This window comes from Pelophylax lessonae (genome assembly GCF_965119305.1).
Source record: "Pelophylax lessonae genome assembly, chromosome: 6".
In the NCBI taxonomy this organism is placed as follows: Eukaryota; Metazoa; Chordata; class Amphibia; order Anura; family Ranidae; genus Pelophylax; species Pelophylax lessonae.
In genome coordinates, this window is record NC_138773.1 from 88353660 (window position 1) to 88378357 (window position 24698).

At 42.5% G+C, this 24698-nt stretch overlaps 1 protein-coding gene across 1 annotated transcript in view; it reads left to right on the forward strand.

Annotated features, from left to right (window-relative positions):
* TMEM184A (transmembrane protein 184A) overlaps nt 1-24698 on the forward strand; it is an 87757-nt gene that overhangs the window by 38098 nt on the left and 24961 nt on the right. Inside the window, exons 2-3 of the mRNA XM_082262260.1 lie at nt 13650-13918; nt 24155-24320. Of these exons, the coding sequence (XP_082118386.1) occupies nt 13661-13918; nt 24155-24320 (424 nt within the window). The 5' untranslated portion in view covers nt 13650-13660. The remainder of the gene's footprint in view (nt 1-13649; nt 13919-24154; nt 24321-24698) is intronic.

The window sequence follows — 24698 nt, forward strand, 5'->3', positions numbered from 1 at the left end:
GAGGGCTAGGGGCTGGGCGGGTAGGTCTCTGCTTCGGGACACAGTTTGATCCCAGTGGGGTGACAGAGGTGGGGGCGATACGGCCTGGTCAAACCAGCACTGCTACTGATTGTATTGAACAGATTTACCAACGAAAGACAAAATATATTGTTGAGTTTTGACAGAAAGTTCTGAGATTTTTTGTTTGTAATAGCATAAAATATATTAGTAGCCATTGAATATTTTGTATACTTGTCTACCTTTTTGAAAACAATAAAAACATTGAAACATAAAAAAGAAATTGGAAGTCCTGTTTAAGTCAGGGGCAGGAAGGTTTTTCACACGTCTCTTCTTTATAGAACTAAAAATTAAATCTTTTTATCGTTTATTAAGGCAGGGATGTTCACATTTCTAAATATAATTTGATCCGAATCTGGAAGGGCACTTTAAATGAAAGGTAGCTGATTAGCTAAGCCAGGGGTCTTCAAACTTCCTAAACAAAGGGCCAGTTTACTGCCTTTCAGATTTTAGGAGGGCCAGACTGTGGCCAATAGGAGTAAAAATTTTCTAGCATCACTGGGAGTACACAATGTCTCAGGATTGGTGGTCAGCGGGATTTAAAAAATGTGGTCAGTAGGAGATAGAATGGTGCCCCATCATTGGTATAAGTGTCAGGAACAGTGCACCTTTGCTGATGGTGAGGCTGAATAAGGCCCATCCTTGGTGTCAGCTGGAGGAATAATGTCCCACTGTTGGTGTCAGGGAAAGGAATGGTGCCTCATCGTTGGTGTCAGTAGAAGCCCTCAAGGGCTGGACAAAGGCAAGCAAAGGGCCACATCCACCACCCATAGGCCATAGTTTGGAGACCACTGTTCTAGGCCACACAGCTAGAATAATGTTCCCATGCTATCCCTACTCTCCCAAGTCATTGGCACTGATTTTCCCTCTACCCTCCACTGACAGCTAGGCATTTTTAGAGGAGAGGCCCCACTTTGCTCTTAATTTTTAGAATTTTTCCATATGTGTATGACTGTTGGCGGCACAATACTCTATATCTCATTGTTTTTCCCTAAAAGTTATTTTTCTGGAACTACATATGGGTTATGTTATTTGGACAGTTTTGATGTAAAACAATGTACTTTTTTTAAAAAAAAAATAAAACTACTGGAACTAATATATAAAGTTTGCAGAATAAGGATGTCTTAAAAATCTCAACCATGTTTCATTTACTGGGATCAGGTGTATGGCCATTAGTGAGAGCTGGACGCATGTGTGCTCCAGGGTTTCTAGCAGTTAAAAATCCTGTAGGTCTGTAGGCAAGTACTGTGAAGAATATGCAGATTATTACAGGTGTTAATCATTTCCCAAAGGCCAAGAGTGCTAAATAAACAGTGGAATATATTAATGATATTTACATAAAGGTTAATAATATGCTGCGAGAAATCCAAACCACCACACTACTGCATATGGCCATTTTAGCAAATGGGTTTACTTTGGCCACACTTTCAAGGGCCATAAAAGGGCGTAATGCGGATCTACATAATAAAACCACTCACAAAATTTAGAGCTGGTAACTAATAAAAGTTTAATACTGGAACCCCATAAGAGATTGCTCTCAATGGCAACCCTGATGATGGTGCCACATCCCAAAGGTATGCAAATGCAGAAAAAGGGGTTTCCCCTATGGTGGGACTTTTCAGGCACTCTAGTGAAAATACAATAGTATAGTATAATACAAAATTAATTTTATTGAAAAGATAAGTTCATGCATATAAAAGCATGGCAAGCAGTTATGAAAATACAAAAGTTGCAGACATCCTGAGTACTGTAGAAGCAGGGACCCAACGCGTTTCGAAGTGTAATACTTCTTCCTCAGGGGTACTCTTTAACTTACAGTGTCTCTATTAACTGCGTTTGTATGACAAATATCTTGCTTGCACAATAATAAAAGCAACCGAACTGTGGAGGTCCATGTGATAGGTTCAGATGATGGTATAAATAGTTGTAATAGCCCAATGATTCAGCCAAAGTGTGGGAAGACTACCAGCAAAGCCCATTGGGTAGCTGAAGTCCAAAGAAGGGAGCCCTTGGACTGAGATAAGCAGCTACAAAGATTCATGACCACAGCTCACAAAGATCAGTGAGCTGTGGTCATGAATCTTTGAAGCTGTAAGCTAAAGAGTACCCCTGAGGAAGAAGTATTACACTTTGAAACGCGTTGGGTCCCTGCTTCTACAGTACAGTGTCTGCAACTTTTGTATTTTCATAACTGCTTGCCATGCTTTTATATGTATGAACTTATCTTTTCAATAAAATACATTTTGTATTATATTATACTATTGTATTTTCACTAGAGTGCCTGAAAAGTCCCACCATAGGGGAACCCCCTTTTTTTGCATAAACTGGAACCCCAACAAGTGAGGGGAAGTTGACCCAAAGAATCTTAGGCCTCATGTACACTGACGTACAGATCTATACACCCATGTGCAGGACCATCTTCATTCGCGTGGGATTCACAGGTATTCCGTGCAGACAGACTGTGTTCTGATCCTTGCAGGTCCTTAGTCGCCCACCTGTCATTAATGTGCCATGATAGGGGTTTTACCCTTTCTTTCTCTATACAAAAATAAAACCAAAAAGTTTTGGCTATATGAACGCTTTTTTTTTTTTTTTTTTTTTGTTCCATATACAATCAAACAAGACATACAAAACGCAACACGCAGGGCGAAAGGGGAAAAAAACAGACATAAAAGCATATCCATGGAGCATACATATGCAGTGAAAGGCACATAAGTTATTGCTTTGTTCTAGTACATACATACTTACACTTTAATGATGTAATGAATAGAGAGCTGCATTTCATTTTGTCATTTATATCTGCTTGGTGTTCTGGGATTCACACCAAAGTTCTACAAAACTTTCAGAAAAGGTCTTACTCCTTTTTTCTTTTTAAAGTCTTCTATGCTCTTTCAGATAAAATCCCCTTTCCCACCCGAGCTTTGAAGGCACACCCCTCCCTAATCCCCAAACCAGATAAAGACCACTTCCTCAATTCAAATTATCACCCGATCTCCCTTGTAGGAGACCTAAAAGTTTATGCCAAAATGATAGCCAACTGACCGCAACCACATCTTCCACAAGCAATCCACCAAGACCAAGTGTAGTTTTGTGCAGGGCGCACGTGATAATACCCTGAAAACAATTTTAGTAATCCACCATGCACAGACCTCCAACACACCCTCACGCCTTCTCTTAGTATAAGCTTAGAAAGCCCTCCATTAGCAAATTTAAGGGTTTTCGTTCACTTAGCAATTTTATGGTAAATTACTCCAAACTGGAAATTTTAATATATCCCTCATCACCCCAGCAAGACACTTTTCCACTAGAATTTCACCTTTGAACACTCTCCACACTCCCTAAATTACCTTCCATTATATAAATGCAGACCTCGCACAGCTATACACTATATTGTCAAAAGTATTGGGACACCTGCCTTTACACGCACATGAACTTTAATGGCATCCCAGTCTTAAGCCTCGTACACACCCGTCGAAAATTGGCCGGGAATTTTCGTCCGACGACCGGTCTGCCGATTTTCGGCTTGTTAGTATGATGCTTCCGAGAACCAACTCCGACTTTTCGGCCAAAAAAAATCTGGTGTGAAGACTATAAAATTTTTGTTGACCGTCAACACAACGGCCGATTTTCGTGCAGTCAGTACAGATTTCGACAGGGAAAAATCTTATGAGCAAGTCTGGGCATGCTCAGTGAAGAAAGAACACAAAGAAAGCAAACCAACACATGACATCACTTCTGAAGTAGATTTTTGTTGGGCGAGAAAATTCGTGTGCAGTCTAGGCACATTCCAACCAACACCACTCTGGACAAAAGACGGACGATCGGTCGGCCGATAATCGTTGCGTGTGTACTAGGCTTAAGTCCATAGGGTTCAATATAAAGTTGGCCAACCGTTTGCAGCTATAACAACTTCAGCTCTTCTGGGAAGGCTGTCCACAAGGTTTAGGAGTGTGTCTATGGGACTGTTTAACCATTCTTCCAGAAGGGCATTTGTAGGTCTGGCACTTATGTTGGACGAGAAGGCCTGGCTCGCAGTTTCCACTCTAATTCATCCGAAAGGCATTCCATCGGGTTGAGGTCAGGACTCTGTGCAGGACAGTCAAGTTCCTCCACCCCAAACTCATTCACCCATGTCTTCATGGACCATGCTTTGTGCACTGGTCCAAATCATTTGGCGGAGTTGTTTTTCTGGGATTGGGCTTGGCCCCTTAGTTCCAGTGAAGGGGAACTCAGGTGTCGGCATACCAAGAGAATTTGGACAGTTTCATGCTCCCAAATTTCTTTTAACAGTTTTTGGGGATGGCCCCTTCCTGTTCCAACATGACTGCGCACCAGTTCACAATGCAAGGCCAACTCAATATTGAACCCTGCGGACTAAGACTGAGATGTCAATAAAATGTATGTGCATGTAAAGGCAGGCGTCCCCAATACTTTTGACAATATAATATTATAAAATTATACAATTTATTTTCAATATAAGTTCCAAATGATCCCTATTCTTCATTCTTTCTACCAAACACTACTAAAATTCTTTTATGTCCTATATATGGGGCTGCTGTGTACCAAGACTATGCTGCACAATTCTTTGGTTCCCAGACATGACCCCTCTATTATACTCCCACTGTCTTATCCAGGTTGCTAGGCTCGTTCCACAAACCTGGTTCCACAAACCAATCTTCCAAACCATGGCTACATATTTATCAAACTCTCAATCTGACCTCGAAACCCTTCCATGGATAGACCAAAAATATAGGAGCCCCTGTCCAGTCAGTCAACACTAGTGTTGGGGGATGTTGCTTTGGTGTGAACTAGAAACAAATTCTGCACCCTTGATCCAATAGAAACTTCTGTTCTAATGCATATAAATGATGTTGATGGAATAATCTTGCTGAGGGAGAGGGCACAGACACAACTCTGTTCAGGATGTCAGATCCAAGATGACATAATCGCATCTCTCCCATTGTAGTGAGAGGAGTTAATTGGTTTACTTATTTACTAAAGCATAAAAAGGCCTTGGTCTGCATTTCTAGGCTTAACAGCAATTTTCTTTTGGCTAAGGGTTGTTATTCCTGAAGGTTCTGGAGACACATACAAAAAGATATTGATAAAGTAGAATCCATAGAGTCCATAAAAAGTCAACAAAAATTATGCAAAACTGAGAGAATAAAGTAAAATAAAGTTTTTTTTTTTTTTTTGTATCTTATAAAAAGAAAAATTTAAACACTATAATGCATTGTAACAATGCATCACAGCATGCGTGCTCAATGGTGAAAATCCACTTAGCAAAGAATACCCAATCATGTGAAATAAAAAACTTAACCAGTTCTGGACCGGAAGGATTTGCCCGCTTAATGACCAGGCCATTTTTTTGACATTCGGCACTGCGGTTCTTTAACTGACAATTGTGCGGTCGTACAACGCTGTACCAAATAAAATTGATGTCCTTTTTTTCCCACAAATGGCGCTTTCTTTTGGTGGTATTTGATCACCTCTGCGATTTTTTTTTTTTTTTTGTGCTATAAACAAAAAAAGAGCAACAATTCTGCAAACAAATTTTTATAGAACATTCTGCTATATAACATTCCCAGAAAAAAAAAAATTAAAAATCAAAATGTTTCATACTTCCAGGCTAATTTAAATTCTGCCACATATTTTTGGTAAAAAAAAAATCACAATAAGCGTATTTTCATTGGTTTGCGCAAAAGTTCTCATCTACAAACTAGGGGAAAGATTTGTCATTTTTATTATTATTTTTTTTTACTAGTAATGGCGGCAATCTGCGATTTTTAGCGGGACTGCCACATTGCAGCGGACAGATCAGATACCTAACTGACATTTTTGACACTTTTGGGGGGACCAGTGACACTAATACAGTAATCAGTGCTAAAAATATGCACTGTTACTGTAATAATGACACTGCCAGGGAAGGGTTTAACCTAGGGGTGCTCAAAGGGTTAGTTTTGAGCCTAGGGGAGTGTTTTCTAACTGGGGGGAGGGACTTGTAAAATGATCATAGAGATCTGTGTTCCTATTAGTGATCGACCGATATTGTTTTGTTACCGCCGCTACCGATATTTTGGTCATCAGATATCGGTATCGGCTGATATCTGCCGATATTTTTGGACATTAAAAAAAAAAAATATATATATATATATATTTTTTTTTTTTTTTTTGTGTTTACAGGTACTGTGGTGGAAGGATCTGGGGATCTAATGGCGCTTTTCCACTGCATGGAACCGTACCGGTTCGGCACGCTTTTGTGCTTTTCCACTGCTGGTACCGCATGGTATAGGGTCGGAACGGCTCGGTACGGTACGGTATAGGTTTGCTTTTCCACTGCATGGAACCAAACGGTACGGTACGGCTCTGAAAAAACAGTACCTACTCGATTGTGGTTCCAACAGGTACCAAACTGGTACCATATCCCACAATCCTTTGCATGCAGTCACTACTAGCCACTGATTGGTCAGAGAATCCCACCCACCCTGTTGTTATCCCACCCACTTAACTTTAGTACTACTTTAGTGGAAAAGCAAACCTATACCGTACCGAACCGTTCCGACACTATACCATGCGGTACCAGCAGTGGAAAAGCAAACCGGGCCAAGCAGGGCCGAGTAGAGCCTAGCCGGTACTTGCAGTGGAAAAGTGCCATAAAAGACCCCAAACCCCTCCTCTGCACTTAAAGCATTCAAAACGCCAAGCTTGGCTGTTTTGAATGCTGTAAGATTTTGAATTTGGCGCCGCAGATGGAGACCCGGTCAGATGGAGACCTGGTGCAGATGGAGACCCGGTCAGACGGCGGCGGTGAAGGTAGGATGCCCGGGTTTCCCGGTGGGACAGGAGACCTGGGCGAGCCGCTCCTTGGAATGACAGCCGAGCGGCTTCTCAGCCGCATCAGTTGTCATTACAAGACAGCCGACCGTCGGCTATGGACACCGGTACTGGGGTGATGTCTCTAGCTGCAGGCATCACCCCGGTAAATGTACTTTCCCGAAATATCGGCAATATCGGTAAATCAAAAGGCCGATTCCGATATATCGGGGAAAATGCATATCGGCCCTCGATATATCAGCTTTGCCGATAATCGGTCGATCCCTAGTTCCTATATAAGAAGATCACAGGCGCTCTGTGATCATTTCAGATGTTTACAACAGCTAACCGTTCTTCTCCCTTAGAGGGGAGCGATTGCGGGTGCCCGGCGGCAATCGTGGCTACCGGTCCCATGGAACGGCATCCCTGCTGCCTAGTGGGGGGGGGGCGGGAGCACGTGCTTGCCCCCCCCCCCAGCACCACTTCCACAAACCGATGTACCAGTACGTTAATTAGCGCAGCCGAGCCAGCCTGCCGCAGTATATATGCGGCGGACGGTCAGCAAGTGGTTATAAAATAACATATTTTAGCATGCACGTGATTGAATGATGGAAGTCAGCAAAGCTTCACCTCATTCACTAAGATGAAAAGATGCAAGGGTAAATTCCCTTGCACTGTGAACAGCCTATTTGCCTTTAGTAAATTATGCCCATTAAAACGGAAGTATCGTCACCTTTTACCTACAGGTAAGCCTATAATAAGGCTTACCTGTTGGTACAATGAATATCTCCTAAACCGGCACGGTTTAGAAGATATTCACCCTGCATGCAGCTGCTGAAACCAGGCGGACCTTCAGAGCTCTTTGCCGAATCCTTGCCGGAAAGTGAACTCCTGCGCGCATGCACGGGAGTGACGTCATCGTGGCGCCGGCCACTCACAGCGCCGGAGCCGCCAAACCCGGAAGAGACGCCGAGGGAACATGACAGCTCCCTCAGCGGTGTTTTGGCGACCGTGTCGGGGTTTCGTTTTAAGGTAAGTATTTCATAATGAGCTAGTATGCGATGCACACTAGCTCATTATGCCTTTCTCCTGCAGGGTTTTTTTTTTTTTTGTTTCGGTGAGGATACAACCGCTTTAAACTCCTCCAGTCTTTCCTAAAATGTTTTTTTACTATATGCCCAACAGCATGTTGAGCCAACCTGAATTTTTATGCAATGCGACCCAAAGCACTTGTATGTTACAGAAGAACAATTGTTTTCTCGGTGTCGATAAACATCGCTCAACGCATCTGATGTGAATGAGCCATAAGGATGTGGATAAGGTTAAGAAGGGCAGTATTTTTAGTATGAAGCCGAGCTCAAGAACACGAACATCGCTTCAAACTAGTTAAAGGAAAATTCAAAACGAATCTTGAAAACTATTAATGTAATGAAAGAGTAGTTTATACTTTTGTCTTAAAGTGATACTGAAGTCTCATTTTTTTTTTTCTTTCTTTTTCTTTAAAAATAACAAACATGTTCTAGTTACCTGCTCTGTGCAATGGTTTTGCTCAGAGCAGTTCCAATCCTCCTCTTCTCGGGTCCCTCGCTGCCGCTCCTGGCCCTTCCCTTCTGCAGCTTGACTTGGGGGTACTTGAGCCAAGCCGCAGCTCTGTGTGTCCATTCTGACATGGTTCAGCCCTGCCCCCTCTGTCTCCTAATTGGCTAACTGACTTTTACAGCAGCAGGAGCCAATGGCACCCGCTGCTGTGTCTCAGCCAATCAGGAGAAAGGAGAGTCCTGGATGGCCGATGCACTTGTGCACATTGCTGGATCGAGATCGAACTCGGGTAAGTATTAGGGGGGTTTCTGTACCCAGAAGGTTTTTTTATCTTGACGCATAGACTGCATTAATATATAAAAAACCTTCTGCCTTTACAACTACTTCAAAGTGTAACTAAAGGCAAAACTTTTCTTCTTTCATTTTTTGGATGGAACAAGGGAGCGTTAAAAAGATTTTTTTTTTTTTTTTTGCCATCTGTGTTCCATTGGGGAGATTTCCCTTTACTTCCAAAACAGGAAGTAGGAGAAGTAGCATCCCTATTGGAAGATGTCCCCTCTATTACTGTTCTGATGTCAACTCAATGTTTGAGGATTTCTGTTACTTTCAATTTGGAATCATGACAGTAAACAGGACAAATAGAGAATGTGAATCTCCCCAATGGGGGCACAGACAGCAATAGAGGCTGAAAAGTGTTCTATTCCCTCTCCACTCTATCCCAAGACCAAGTTCTGCCTTTAGATACATCCAGGGATCCTCAAACTACGGCCCTCCAGCTGTTACGGAACCACACATCCCATGAGGCATTGTAAAACTCTAACATTCACAGACATGACTATGCATGATGGGAATTGTAGTTCCTGAACAGCTGGAGGGCCGTAGTTTGAAGACCCCCTGCTTTAAGGGCCATACACACTATAAGATTTTCTGAAGACTTTTTCCTTTAGATTTACCAAAACCATATAATATGAGGTCAAACCTAAACACTTTCAATTTGTATGCAATCTGGCAGGCCCTTGCACTACATAGAAAAGGTAAATCTGAAGGAAATCTAACCACAAAAGTTGGATAGTGTGTATCCAGCTTTAGGCAGAGGTCCTGGGTCAGTCAAGAGTGAGTCCCGGTTCACACTATAGTGATGACAGACATTGCATGTGATTCGGAGTGCACTGCTCTGAAAATCACATGCATGATCTGTGCGATACGAATTCAGCCATACAGAATGTATGGCTGAATTCGCATCGGATTCTGACACAACACGCACAGGACCCTTTTTTTGGTCCGCAGTAGAATCGGATCGCATGGTGGTTCACGCCTAGGTGATCTGATTAATGTCTGAACTGACAGTTTGCACTGTGATATGTGAACTGATCTGGGGGTGTCGTTAACTTTGTATTGACACTCCCAGCAATTCTCATATGGCAGTGTGAACTGCCTGCGATTTGAATGCGATACGGGAACCCGCAGTGGATTCGTAGGGTTCCCGCATCGCATATATGTGAACTGGCACTCAAGGTACATTTACACTGCTGCATGGGGCAGCTTCCAGCGAGAATCTGTAGATATTTTTTTCCCAGCGGTACTAAATGTTGCCTGCACACTCTGTGTACGACCAGCAGCAGATAACAGCGGCCGCCATAAGATTTTTACTCTAAATAAATCAATGGCCAGTACTACCACTGCTCGGATGTAACTGCTTCTCTGAGTGGTTACATGAAAATAAAGCAAACGACTGACCCTGGGCACATTTCGTGTTTAACATTTGGTTCTGGCTGCACCTAATTAGCCAGTTTGCAGCTATAGCACAGAGTGAGGCTGTGTTCAGAGGAGGCTAAACTATCCATACCCATACGGCCAGGTGAATGTAGCCTAAGAGCCTGTTCACACCACAATTTCTGTGTTCTGGATGCATTTCTGCATGCACATTTTCAACTTGTTCTGGTGCGGTTTTCCCCCATCCCCTTTTTTTTTTTCTTGATCTCAGTTCAGGACATGTGCGCTCTGGTGTGTTTTTGATACGCTTTGCCACACTTTAGATGTGTTCTGCCAGGGTTAAATAGAAAAGACTTTGGCCCCCTTTCACATGGGTGATCCGATCAGGTCCACTTGTCAATGTTTAAGGAGGACCTGATCAGAAGGTCCATGCATTCTTGTGGACAGGCCGATGTACGTGGACTTGTGTCCGTTTACACCCACCTACCTCTGGGTCTGATCTGCTAAAAACAGAAGGGGATCCATCCTCTTTCATTTAGGCAGATCAGACCGGAAGGTAGTCAGGTGTAAACGGACAGCAGAGTCTTTTTACTCCCGGCCATCCATAGAGCGGAGTGGGCTTCAGTGTGTCCACTCTGCAGAATGGGGGTGGGAGTAGGTTTAGACTTATGCTGGCCATACACCTGCCGAAAAATCGTTCGAAAATCTGTCATTTGGTCCGATCGTCCATTTTTCATCCAGTTAATGGGTACAAATAGAAAATCGTTTTCACTTTTCAGAGCCGAAAAATCTAAGGAACAGTTTTGAAAATCTGCCGGCCGAACGATAAACGAAAGATAAATTGAAAGGCTAATGTGTTTCTCGGCCGACCTGTTTGCACTAGGTATATGTGACAAACTGAATGAAAAATGGATTCATTTATGTCCATTAAACGATTTATCTTTCGAAATTCGGTCATTACATGATGGCACGATCTTTTGCTCTCACGGCCGATTTGTTTGTTTTATTCTAAAATGAGTTTGCCCGATATTTCTGCTAGTGTATGGCCAGCATTCGTTAGCTTTGGGCTGAACTTCCACTTTTAAGATGTGAAGTGGTAATAGACAATTGCCTCATACTGGCTTCCCTGAACCCCTCTATTTGTTTTACGAATAGTAATTAAGACAGACCAACAAATTATCATGGAACAAGTAGTTTGTAAGCCGGATAAGCCGGATAATTCTGCTGGTCATTTATGTAATTTGGGATAGTTGATAACAATTCAGAGATAACATTTGAACATTAAGAACCATACGGAAAAAAGACAGCATGTTCGACTGTTGACAGCACTGGAACGCACTGCTGTGAACTAGGGCCATTGTAATACATTGAAAACACTGTACATGCGTTTTTGGTGCAGATTACAATGGCACTGGACTGCATCTGTATGAACAGCCCTAAAGCTAGCCATAGATGGTTCGAAATATGACCGGTTCAGCAGGGACCAGCCAAATTTCAATCCATGTATGGTCTTCCCCGCTCGACAGAATTCGATCACCAAATGCACTTCTATTGAAAAATAATGTTGGAAAACTTTTGTCAGCCAGTGGCTGCAGCCACTGATCAGTTTAGCCTGACTAGAGAGTCCTGCTCCCAGAATATTATTAAAGAGGAAGTAAACCCTCCTCAGGAAGTTGTACCTATAGGTAAGCCTATATTAAGGCTTACCTATAGGTACTGTAAATATCTCCTAAACATGCACCGTTTAGGAGATATTTACCTTTAATGCAGCCAGTGACGTCACTGGCGCATGCGCTCTGAAGGAACGGCAGATCGTGCCGTTCCTTCAGAGCCCCGTGCCGTGACCGTCGGCTCCCGCGCGCGTGCGCGGGACTGACGTCACCGCGGCTCCGGCCAATCAGATGGCCGGATGCCGCGATCCCGGAAGACGGGCGACTATACATGTCGCCCGTCATACAGGTAAGCGGACGGCACGGCGGGGGCTCGTTCTAAGGTAAGTATTTCATAATGAGCTACTATGCGATGCATACTAGCTCATTATGTGTTTCTCTTTCAGGATGTAAAGAAGAGAAAATTTTTTTTTCTCGGTTTACAACCTCTTTAATAGTATACAGTATTTATATAGCACCAACAGTTTGCGCAGTGCTTTACAATCTAAAAGACAATACAGCAACAATACAATTTAATACAAGAGGGTTAGGAGGGCCCTGCTCCTGGGAGCTTATAATCCAATAGAATATAATGTCCTGGAGGGGAGGATTCTTCCATCCACCTTGTTTTTTTGGATGGAGGAATGCAAAAAAACAATACACAATGGATGTGGGCTCTACCTGTCACCATACTCACTAAATTGTCAGTTATGACTATTGCATGAACATACCACTTATACCTCTCTAAATATATAACTCTGCTCCCAATTATTGAAATATGATTAAAATCTTTATTCCTTATAGATTAAACATTATTCCACAGACAACATATAAACATATATGGTTATAGACAACCTGCTGCCCCAACCCCACCCATCCAACCTAAAATATTAAGGTATAGATGCATTCATAAAGTCTTAATCCCCGTACACACGTACTGAATGTCGGCCGAACGATCGGCCGTCTTTTGTCCGGTGCTGTCCTGTCGGCTGAAAACTGCAAAAGACTGCACACGAATTTTGTCGGCCAACAACAGCTGACTGCAGAAGTGATGTCATGTGATGGTTAACTTTCCTTGTCTTTTTTCTTTTCTGAGCATGCCCAGTCTTGCTAATCGGCTGTTTGTCGGCCGAATTCTGTACTGACTGGCGAACAATCGGCCGTTCTGGTGTTGGCCAACAAAAATTTTAATGCCTGCACAACAGATTCTGTTCGGCCGAAAAGTCGCTGTCGGTTGTCGGAAGCATCATACTAACAAGCCGACAATCGGCCGATCGTTCGGCGGCCGAATATTTACGGCCGACAATCGCTACGTGTGTACGGGGCTTTAAAAGACATATAATAGCAAAATTTCTTCAGGTGGCCACCAGAGAGAATATATATATATATATATATATATATATATATATATATATATATATATATATATATATATATATATATATATATATATATATATATATATATATATATTATATATATATGTATAATGAAAAAGAAAAACTTTCCAGAAGACAAAGAAGGTTGGTTGTGATGGAGGAATCTGTTTTTTTTTTTTTTTTTTTGTCTCTTTTGTTCAGCCCGTTGGTTGATCAGCCCATCTAATTTTGTTTAGTACAGTTAATTGCTTTTTAATACAGTGGGGGCTAGTATTCTTTAGTTATTATTTTTTTATTTCAGTATACTTTGGGTTGATGCTGATGTATAGTGTATATATCATACAGTAAGTTACTAGGTCATTACCGACTAAATATCCTATTAATCTTGTGCTTTCCATGACTCCTCCCCATGTGTGCGATGATCACTGTGTGTAAAATCCTCTCCAGCCACTATCCTGAGTGCCTGGCGAAGCCTGACTTTACCTTTGCTCCCTGACAGGCTCTGCACAGATGAATAACACCATGGCTGATCAGTTCTCCACGATGGAGCCGAATATGTCCCTTTCCACGCTGATTCCCACCACAACAGGCCAAACAACGTCTGGCAGATCGGAGGATATATTGAGTATGGACAGTGAGACTGCTATTCAGCTTCGGACAGCTTCCAATACCACTATCGATGGAGATCAATTATTCCTAACAACAGCGGCCGCACAGGGCATCTCCGGGTTGTTTGTGTGGACAGCTCTGCTGCTGACCTGCCACCAGGTAAGGCATTGTTCAAATGTTGATTGATAGTTCTAGAAGGGCTGGGAGTATGAAATCGTACAAACATGGACATCGACTTTAAAGTGGATCTAAAACTGAACAGTGAATTTCTTTTATTTGATCTGCTAAATATACCACTGAAAGTGTTTTTGCTATATTTGTTTGATAAGTGTAAAAAATACCTGTTGAACCTGACAGAAATTCCATGCGGTCCTGTACACTGTGAGCATTAAATCGGACCAACCCAGGTCTTCTCTGGCTGACAGAACACCGCTATGTAATGGAGATGTAGAGAGTAGGAGGTGTTCTGTAGTCCTTTACACACTTTCTCTCCTTAGGGCTCTTTCACATGGGCGTTCCGTATGTCCGTTTTTCATCCCATCCGTTTGCGGATGAAAAACGGACATAATGTATCTCTATGTAAATACGGATGTCAGTGGATGATCATCCGCTGACATCCGTTTTTCGTCAGTTCCGTTCAGTTCAGTTTTTTTGGAACGGAAGAGAACCCTATTTTTTCTTCCGTTCAAAAAACAGAACGGACGCAAAAACGGATGTCAGTGGTGTCATCCGCTGACATCCGTATTTACATAGAGATACATTATGTCCGTTTTTCATCCGCAAACGGATGGGATGAAAAACGGACATACGGACCGGATGACACAAGTGTCACCCGTGTCCGTTGCAAAAAAAAAAAAAGGGACCTGATCGGGCAAAAAAAACTGAACGCCCGTGTGAAAGAGCCCTTAGGTTATAAACCCATTACCCATTGGATAATGTTCAGCGAGTGATCATTGTCACCCCCAGAACAGGAAGTGTGTTGTGCTGGCAGGATCACTAGTTGAAAATAAAAGGGGGGGGGGGAACCATGCACCCACCACATCTAAGGAATAGTGAGCTGTAATATGTTACATTTCTTGGGTTCAGATATACTTCAAGTTGGCCATACATTGGCATATCAGTTTGCCAAAACTTCTACAACTTCATACAGCTTTAAATTTAGTCATCCACGATCAAGCGCAAACTTGGAACAGTTTCTAAGTGCCCAATTTTGCATGGGTTAAAAGTTGTGATTGTGTAAAGTTGCATCCATCTGCATTGTTCAATATCTGAATAGACTGAATGTCAACCCAGAAGTAAATGTCAGCCTATATCGGCAGTGTAAATTACTTTTCTTGGTTGGTAATGGTCCATAGAAGGTTTATCCTATAATATTTTTCATGTCCAAGGCAATCGATTTATTTAGTATATGGTGTTCAGGCCTACAACCCCTTAGTACATAGCCATGGGTTCTCCAGCATGAAAATAAGGGGAATCCTTAATAATGGTGCTCAGGTCAATGATGTATCAGATACGAGTGGCTGCAGCTGCTAATTCATGATGGCTGAGAAATGAAAGTCTTAAGCCTCTTACACACAATCAGATTATCGAATGATCTTTTGTCCGTTTTTTTTTTTTTTTTTTGCATGCTAGTCTCCTATCGAAAGTGAAGAGGTTTCTTTCATACGAAAATTCTCGTACGACAGAATTCAACTTCAGAAGTGATGTCATGTGTTGAATTGTTTTGTATGTGTTCTTTCGTTTCTGAGTCTTGCTCTTACGATTTTTTTTTTTTTTGGACGAAAACTGTACGAATCAAACAAAAATCGGACGTTGTGTTGACGTACGATAAAAATTTTATAGCCTGCACATCCAGTTTTTGTCATCAGAAAATTTGTAATCGGCTGTCGAAAGCACTATACTAACAATCCGAAAATCAGCAGATCATTCGTCGGGCGAAATTTTACTTCAGATTTTCGTTGTGTGTGTACGGGCCTTTAGTTACCTCTATGATCTGTCTATGTCCAGCTTCCAATACAAACTAAAATATTGTCACAACAAAATGAATTCTGTGCCCATTCACATATTTGCAATTTGTTTTTAATCTGTTTTTGAAAATATAGCATTTCCTTTTTTTGGTGTGACCTAGTGCAATTTTGGCCACATAGACTTTAATTGAATTTCATCAAAAATGCATGTACATGAATTTAATAGAGGTTTATTGGCGTGTTTTTTTCCACAATAGGGCTCCTTCCCTTGCTCCTTTTCTCTAATAAGCCTTCATCTGCCTGGTCAGAGTGAAGCCATTGCAGCATGATTCCTTCCACCACCACAAAGTTCCCTAAAAGCACCATATGGCATGTGAGGAACATGCCTGTAAAGCGTTTGATTGAGATGTCTTATCTTTTTCACAACTGCACAGGCAAATAACAAAAAAAGAGGAAGCAGGAAGCTCAAAGGCAGATGACACCTAATAATGCCACAGGAGATATTGTTTGCCATTGGCTAAAACAAAAATTGCAAAAAAGCATTAAAAAAATGAAAAGCAAATGGACCGGTGTGAACTTAGTGGAAGTTTAGTCAAAAGCTAACTACGGTAAGGCTAAACCTGCTCTCACACCCAGTCTAAGCCTATTCTATCTAACCCTGTAATGAAAAGATCTGTATACTTGTCTATTCTGAAGCGGCTCCGTTCCCATGATCAGCTGTCAGAGATGGCTTCAATGTAGAGGAGGGACAGTTAAAACCGATGCCCCATAATAAGTCAATAGGTAACGTCATCTCCTTGGCATTTGTAGCTGTTGTCGGCGATCTCTACACAGAAGCCGTGGTTGGAGAGATCATGTGATCAGAGCAGAGCGGCTTCAGAATAGATACGTATACAAATCTTTTCTTTACAGGGTAAAATAGAACAGACTTGGGCCCCTTTCACATGGGTGATCAGATCAGGTCCACCTGTTCGTTTTTAAGTATGAGATATCTTTTTTATTTTTTCAATCAAAAAGGTTTTTATTTTGTTAAACACAATACAATGCATAAGATCAAACAAGCAAGTGGATAGAACCTCAAACCAGTAGAGGTTCGCAATGGCAATTGCAATCAGGTAACAGTCAAGTGAGTCAAAAGTAGAACATACATATAAAACAAATCATGCAGGATAATATAACCCAGCCATAAACCAAGGTGAAAGGGAAAATGGGACAACAGGTTGGGACTTTCATGAAATCCTGCAACATTCCCTGCCACCCAAAACTCAAACAGTTTAAAATCTGGAGGTATATGGGAGAAGACCTGCCACTATCCATCCCCCCCAGGGGATTGCTCAATACCTGGCCAGGCCGAGGTCTCCGAGCACCATAAAGGTTGCGAAACATCCGGAGACACCCTCCTGGGTCCAGTTGAGGGGGATACCCGGGGATCCCACCATTCCACAGAAATAGTCGACCTGGCCCTCAGGGTCCATCTCTAAAGTCACCTGTCAGTTTTTGAGGACCTGATCGGAAGGTCCATGCATTCCTGGGGACAGGCGGGTATAAGCGGACTTTGTGTCCGTTTACACCCACCTACCTCCAGGTCTAATCTGATCTGCTAAAAACAACAGAAAGGAATCCATCCTCTTTCATTAAGGCAAATCGGACCAGATGGCAGTCGGGTGTAAACGGACAGAAAAGTATTTTTACTCCCGGCCATCCATAGAGCAGAGTGGGCTCTGGTGATCTGTGATCTGATCCCCCCCCCCCCCCCCTGCTAATCAGAACGGAATCCACTCCGTGTAAAATGGTCCTTAGAATGGGGGTGGGAGTAGGTTTAAACTTAGTTAGCTTTTGGCTGAACTTCCACTTTTTTTTTTTTTCTTTAATTCTTAATTTTAAGGTATACAATAAATGAAGATAGAAAGAAAAAGAGGCAGCGCCAATGTAGGTATATATATATTAAAACAAAGGACAGTGAAAGTTTATAGTCCAATAAAGTCCATAATGAAAGGGATGAAATTCTTAAAACACCCATGGAAAGACTGAATTCAAACACACCACGTGGAAATGGGATGGACTCTTACCAAACAAAATTGACACTCACTGATGGAGAGGTGAATAACCGCAGATATACCATAAAGTACCATAGCTAGTGAGTATAATATAAAAAATTAGTGAGAATATAAAGTGAACAATAAATATATACAACAAAAAAATAGGAATAACCCATCCAAAGAAGTCCAGTGAACCAGTCCGTTAGTGTAACCATCTAAGACCGGGATCCTCAATCTACGGCCTTTCAGCTGTTGCGGAACTACACATCCCATGAGGCATTCTAAAACTCTGACATTCACAGACATGACTAGGCATGATGGGAATTGTAGTTCCTGAACAACTGGAGGGCCCTAGTTTGAAGACCCGGATCTAAGACATTCAACACCGCTTGTGAATGAGAACCGTACCACACTCACCAGGTTCTCAGGTGCTAGTGCAGCTCACAGCGCTTTTTTAACTCAATCGCGGCCTCTCCTCCAACTTCATCCACACTCATGAGGTTTCTTGATGGTACCAACACACTTCACATAGGGCTGCTCAACCATGTTAACCCCCCCCCCCCCCCCCCCCCCGTGTAGGAAAGATCGAGAAATGGCTGCTAGTTCCATGACCCAGTATGGCAGCATGGCGTCAGCGCATGATTTTACCCCGACGTGTTTTGTGCAAACGCACATCTTCAGGGGAACTCTGAAGTTGGCACCCCCGATGGGTGAAAGCAAGACTACGGCATATGGCCCCACACCCGAAGAATAATGTCCTTTTCCCTGCCAATGACCCCTGTCCCGGCGCTATTTCATGCTCTTTTCCTCAAAATAGCTTTGTAACATTGATTTGCCTTTACCAGTTCTTTACACGTTACACTTTACACTTACGCTTTAACTCTAAGGCATGGAGAGAAGCTGCTTTGTATTTCACAAGGCCTTGTACACGCATGGTCCATGCCCAGTCCAAAGGAGAGTCCAGGTTGGTGTCCCTCCGTCACCGGCCACTACTGCCTCCTCTGCCGAATTGGCTGCTTCTCCTTTCTTTTGCCTCTTATTTCTCCATCACTGCAGGATTTCACTATTACTCTGTAAATCAGATTGGAAAATTCACTTTACCAGCAATTTCGTTTACTGCATAAAGTTAACATAGATGTACATTTCCTCTTCAAACAGTTTTCATTAATCACATGGCAGTGCAGCTAGGGTTGCCACCTCATTCCTTTAAAACCAAACCCATATTAATTACACAGGTTCTGTGGCTGATTAAGGTGCCTTATCTGCAATAAATTAGCCTCAGAACCTGTATAATTCATATGTGTTCGGTTTTAAAGGGATGAGGTGGCAACTCTAAGTGCAGAAACTCTCAAAGTGATGGTGTCCCTCTTTAACAGTTGGGCTATGCTGTGGTGTCTCATACCTTTTTTAGCTTGTAATGGTTTGCAACCAATGGTGATCCATTTGCTACACAGTCTCATTTTCAGGGTCCTGCCAAGGGGGTACCCATAAAGGTGCAACACTACATCTCTCTGTGTATGGTCCTCCTCATTCCCATGACCAACCCCCAATTCTGCTCCCATTCCACCGTGGCCCAACTCCCTCAACAGGCCAAATGGCAGATACACTACAGCAAGCTAACCCTTACATCTCTACACCGTAACTATGAATACAGTACAAAAATGAAAGTACTGGCACCTCCCTACATTTGTGTGGCCCTGCCCAGCACCACAAGCTTTCATGTAGAAAACTACAGCCAGGCCTACTGCATTTGTGTACCAGCCTCATTCCAATTCACGGTAAAGGGAACTTGTCCTTTTAAATTATACTTCCAAATAAAATAGCTAATGTGAATTGAGCTACACACCAAAGCAGAGTGGAATACCTGTATCTAATACTGCATAGAGAACTTTTTCATACATGATTGCTAATGTTTAAAGCATAAAGTCCATAATTAGAGGTTTGGTTTAAATTTATTGGTTTGAATGGCATACAGTATTTTGCAATATAAATTATTTTAAATCCTGGGGTATCATAAAAAAATGACAGATTTTATGATTAACATTAATAGGCTATCCATACACGTGGACTGAATGAAAGAAAACGAACAGACTCTTCTACTGCCGGTTATTGTATTCTAAAAGCAGGGGCCTGCAGCTGTGAGAATACCTGAACAGCGACTGTTCGGCTAACAGTTTCTCATTCATTTATTAGGCTGAAGATTTTCAAGCTAGGTGGCACCCATGGATCAAATTTTGGCTGGATCAGCAAGTAACAAGCTAATTTCAATCTGAGTATGGCCAGTTAATACTTAAAGTGGAGTTCCAGCCTCAAAACGAAAATTTGACACCTGCTTGCTCTAAGTAACCTGAAAAAGAATTGGATTATCACGATTTTTTTTGTTTTTGAAGAAAATATACTCCCCTTCCTTTCTCTTCCTACCTCTGCGTCCGCGGCCAGGGCCGTCCTTTCCTGCTTGCATTGACTCCTGGGAGCCGAACGTCATCGCTCCCAGGAGTCAATGTGCCTGCACCGGCCCTGCTCGTCACTTCCAGTGCAGGCGCGTCATTCCCTGCTAAACAGCTTCTGGGCATGCAGGGATGACATGCCTGCACCTGAAGTGACAAGCAGGGCCGGTGCAGGGCATTCTGGGACTCCGACGTCACCGAAGAGGACGCTCCGGCTTCAGCTACCCACACCTGAGATGACAGCGCTGGACAAGACATTTTCAAGGTAAGTATTTCTTCTAAAAGGTAAGTGACCCCGGGGACAGTTCAGAGGCTATCATTGCTGAAATGAACTAGCCCTGACTGTCCCTGGGGTATTTTTGTCAAAAAGATTTTTCTGAGGCCGGAACTCCGCTTTAAAGATGAACTAGAGGCAAAACCTTTTTTATTTTTATATTGGATAGAGTAAGGGAGGGTTATAACCCCTGTCAGATTTTTTTTTCATCATCTGTGTCCCATTAAGGAGATTTCCTTTCACTTCCTGTCTCATAGCCAAACGGGGTGAGCGGAAATCCCTGCAAATTTAAGGGAGTTCTTTGAGGACCCCCAGGTCACTAGAACTATTGTCTTCATTAGAAGATTTCCCCTCTATTACTTTTCTGGGGACAACCCAAAATTTGGGATTTTCTTTTACTTTCCCATTCAATGATAATGGTAAACAGGACCAATAGAGAGGGTGAATCTCCCTAACGGGGGCACAGGCAGCAATACATACTGACAGGTGCTCTAATCCCACTTCACCCTATCCAAAACTAAAAAAGTTTTTTGCCTTTAGTTCTACTTTAAACTTAGTAAACACGGTCCGAATTTTGGCCCATGTGTACTAGGCTTAACGATTATCAAGGTATCATTTGATCGGTAATAAAACACTTATTTTTGAAGTTCCTCATAAGAGAACCGTAGCTTTTGAATGTATTGAATATATCCGTCATCATGGGAAACAACCCTATAGCTTAGTAAATAAAGCATTCCATGTTCAAAAGCAAATTCTTCCTGGAAATTCTGTAATTCTTGATTGTTGGCAACTGTGTTCCATAAATTGAATTCATTGTATCACTGCATTCTCCATTTCTTTGTATCACTTACTATTTTTATCTAGTCACATTTTCCTTTCCATGATGCTCTTATTCTGTTGGTGTGGGAAAAATAAAGTATATGTGATAATGGATGACTGTAGCATGAGGCATTGAGTCATAGCTGTCCGGCTGTTAAATTTCAATCACGCTAAGTCAACTTGTGAACTTCTGTAATCATCTAACCATTTAATCAGCAGCTGTACATATGCAATAGGGCAGAATGGCTCAGATCACATGCTTTTATTGCTGATTTCACGAGTGTTGTCATACCTACAGTGATATCTTCGGTTGGCGCTGGCTTGCCCGTATGTTTGATCAGGGAAGTGACCCTTGTCCTGCAGGTACTGACAGCTAAGTGTCTACCTGGCATTCTCTTCCTGTTAGCTCTGTGCTCACATATTGATTGGCCATTGTCTGCTGATAACGTATTCTGATTAATCATGGTCATTTCTAACACACCTCTTTCATTGGGTTGTGTGAGCTAAGTGAGAAATTATTACTGTCTAAACACAGGAACAAAAATGTAATACATTGCAGCATACCTAGGGCTGCCACCTCATCACATATGAATTACACAGGTTCTGAGGCTAATTTAACCACTTGCCGACCAGCCGCCGTAGTTTTACTGCGGCACGTCGGCTCTGTCCCGCGAAACGATGTACCTGTATGTCACTTCACGGGATCGCCCATTGGCCACAGGGGGAGCCAATGAGCGGGTCCGGCGGGCACCCATGATCGCTACCCATGGAGACAGAAAGGCGGTCTGCCGATGTAAACACAACAGACCGCTGTTCTGTCAGTAATGAACACAGGGATCCTGTGTTCCTCCTATTTAGGAACACAGGTCTCTGTGTTCATTCAGCAAGCCCATCCCCCACACAGTTTGAAAGCACCACCTAGGGACACATTTAACCCTTTGATTGCCCCAGGTGTTAACCCTTTAACTGGCAGTGTCAGTACAGTTACAGTACATCATTTTTAGCATGGTGACTGATTGCTGTAGTAATGTCACTGGTCCCCCGTCAAAAATGTCAGTTAGGTGTCCATTCTGTTCACCACAATGCCGCTGTCCTGCTAAAAATCGCTGATCGCCACCATTACTAGTAAAAATAAATAAATAAAAATGACCTAAATCTTTCCCCTAGTTTTGTAGACGCGATAACTTTTGTGCAAACCAATCAAAATACGCTTATTGGGATTTTTTTTTGCGAAAATATGTAGCAAAATACATAGTGGCCTAAAATAATGAAAAATTTTGATTTTACATCTTTTTCAATTAAAAAAAAAAAAAAAAATGTTCTATAGCATAAAGTAAAAAGTAAAAAATATTGTTTTTTTTTTTTTTTTTTCAGAATTGTCGCACTTTTTTTGTTTATAGCGCAAAAAATAAAAATCGCACAGGTGATCAAATGCCACCAAAAGAAAGCTCTATTTGTGGAGGGGTTGTAGGTCTGCCCTAGGGTGCCAACTTTTTTTTTTGTTAAAAATATGCCTAGTATAGTCAGGGCCCATGCATTTACATTAAGATATCCTGTAAACTATCCCCTGTTTTTTGTTTGTGCAGCACGTATAACTTACTTTATTCTGGTCCTGTACAGCGCGGCCATCTGCAGTGTGGGCATCTGAAGCTGCAGTGTTCCTCTTCCGGGGATTTGGTGCTCAGACTCAGCCTCCTTGGCCCCTGATTGGAGGAGATGCGGCCTCCCATACACACTGCCGCTGTTCTAGAACACCGCCCTCTGCCTCCCTCTTCAAGCACAGACCTAGGCCCCTCCCCTAGCAGTGCCAGCACCGCTCTATCTCTGCCCCTCACTCTCTCCTTCCCTACAGCTGAGCAGATTAGCCTAGGGGCGTGTCACTATGGGGGGAGGGTGGGGGCGGGGCTGGACGCAGTGCTCCCAGGGACGTCCCGAAGCAGCTGACACTCTGCTCAGTAGTCGGTGATGCCCATTGACTCCTGGGATTGACGACACTCATCTCCCAGGAGCCAATGCAAAGCTGGAAATTATGTAGACGGCCGTGGCCCCATAAGGAGGAAGAGAACAGATATTTCAACATAAATGAGGTAAAGGAACTGTAGAAAAAAAAAATGGTGGCAAGTCTAAAAGTCTAAAATGTGGGTGGAACTCCGCTTTAAGGGTTTAGATCAGGGGTCTTCAAACTATGGCCCTCCAGTTGTTCAGGAACTACAATTCCCATCATGCCTAGTCATATGTGTGAAAGCCAGAGTTTTACAATGCCTCATGGGATGTGTAGTTTCACAACAGCTGGAGGGCCCCTAGTTTGAGGATCCCTGGTTTAGATGTACTTTAACGTGTGTGTGTGTGTGTGTGTGTGTTTTTTTTTTTTTTTACCCATGCAGGTCACTTTAAAGTATACCTAATATAATATAAAAAAAATCAGGGGTTTTAACCCTTTCTTGCTCACTCCATAAATAATAAAAAAAAAGTTTGGCTTTAAAGGAAATTTCTTTCTTTCCTTCATTTCCTTGTTCCTTCCATCCTTTTGTTATTTTTGTGGGAGGGGGAGGGGAGGGGGATTGTGTCCCATGGAAGAGATTCCTCTTCACTTCCTTTCCCATCAAAACAACAGGAAGTGAGGGAAAATAACTTCTGTTCTGTGACTACATCTTTTCCTCTCTAAATGGTCACCGGTACAAATAGTGGGTATATCTTCCCAGAAAGAGGCAGCGAAAAAAAAAAAAAAAGACGGAGATTCTAACCCTTCATTCACGTCATTCAATCTAAATGAAAAACTGAAATGTTTTGGCTTTAGATACGTCTTAAATAAATCCATTCCACTACTAATGCTTTTTTTCTTCTTACAGATCTACGTTCACCTCAGAAATTATACTATCCCAAATGAGCAGCGCTACATCATTCGGATCTTGTTCATTGTGCCCATCTACTCCTTTGACTCCTGGCTAAGCCTCTTACTCATCGGCAATGACCAGTACTATGTGTACTTTGACTCAGTGAGGGATTGCTATGAAGGTGAGGGAACGAAATCTCATCCTAACTGCATAAAGCATTTATAGCTTGATTAAAGCTGACTATGGATCAAAATTCAGCTGGTTCAGCAGGCACCAGCCGAGTTGCAACCCATGTTTGGTCACTCCCGCTCAATCTGATGAACAACTTCTGTTGAACAGAAACATTGGAAAGTATTTCTGGATCAGCGGCTGCAGCCAATGTGCTGCATCTACTGATTAGTGTATTCTGACAGCAGATAGTCCTAAAAATACAATGTCTCAGTGGGGAGCAGGGCTGGCTCAAGATGTGCTGCCTGGGTCCAAAAATTAAATGCTGCTCCCCCCCCCCCCCCCCAAAAAAAAAAAAAAAATTACGCCAACCAAAAGGCCCACACAATTT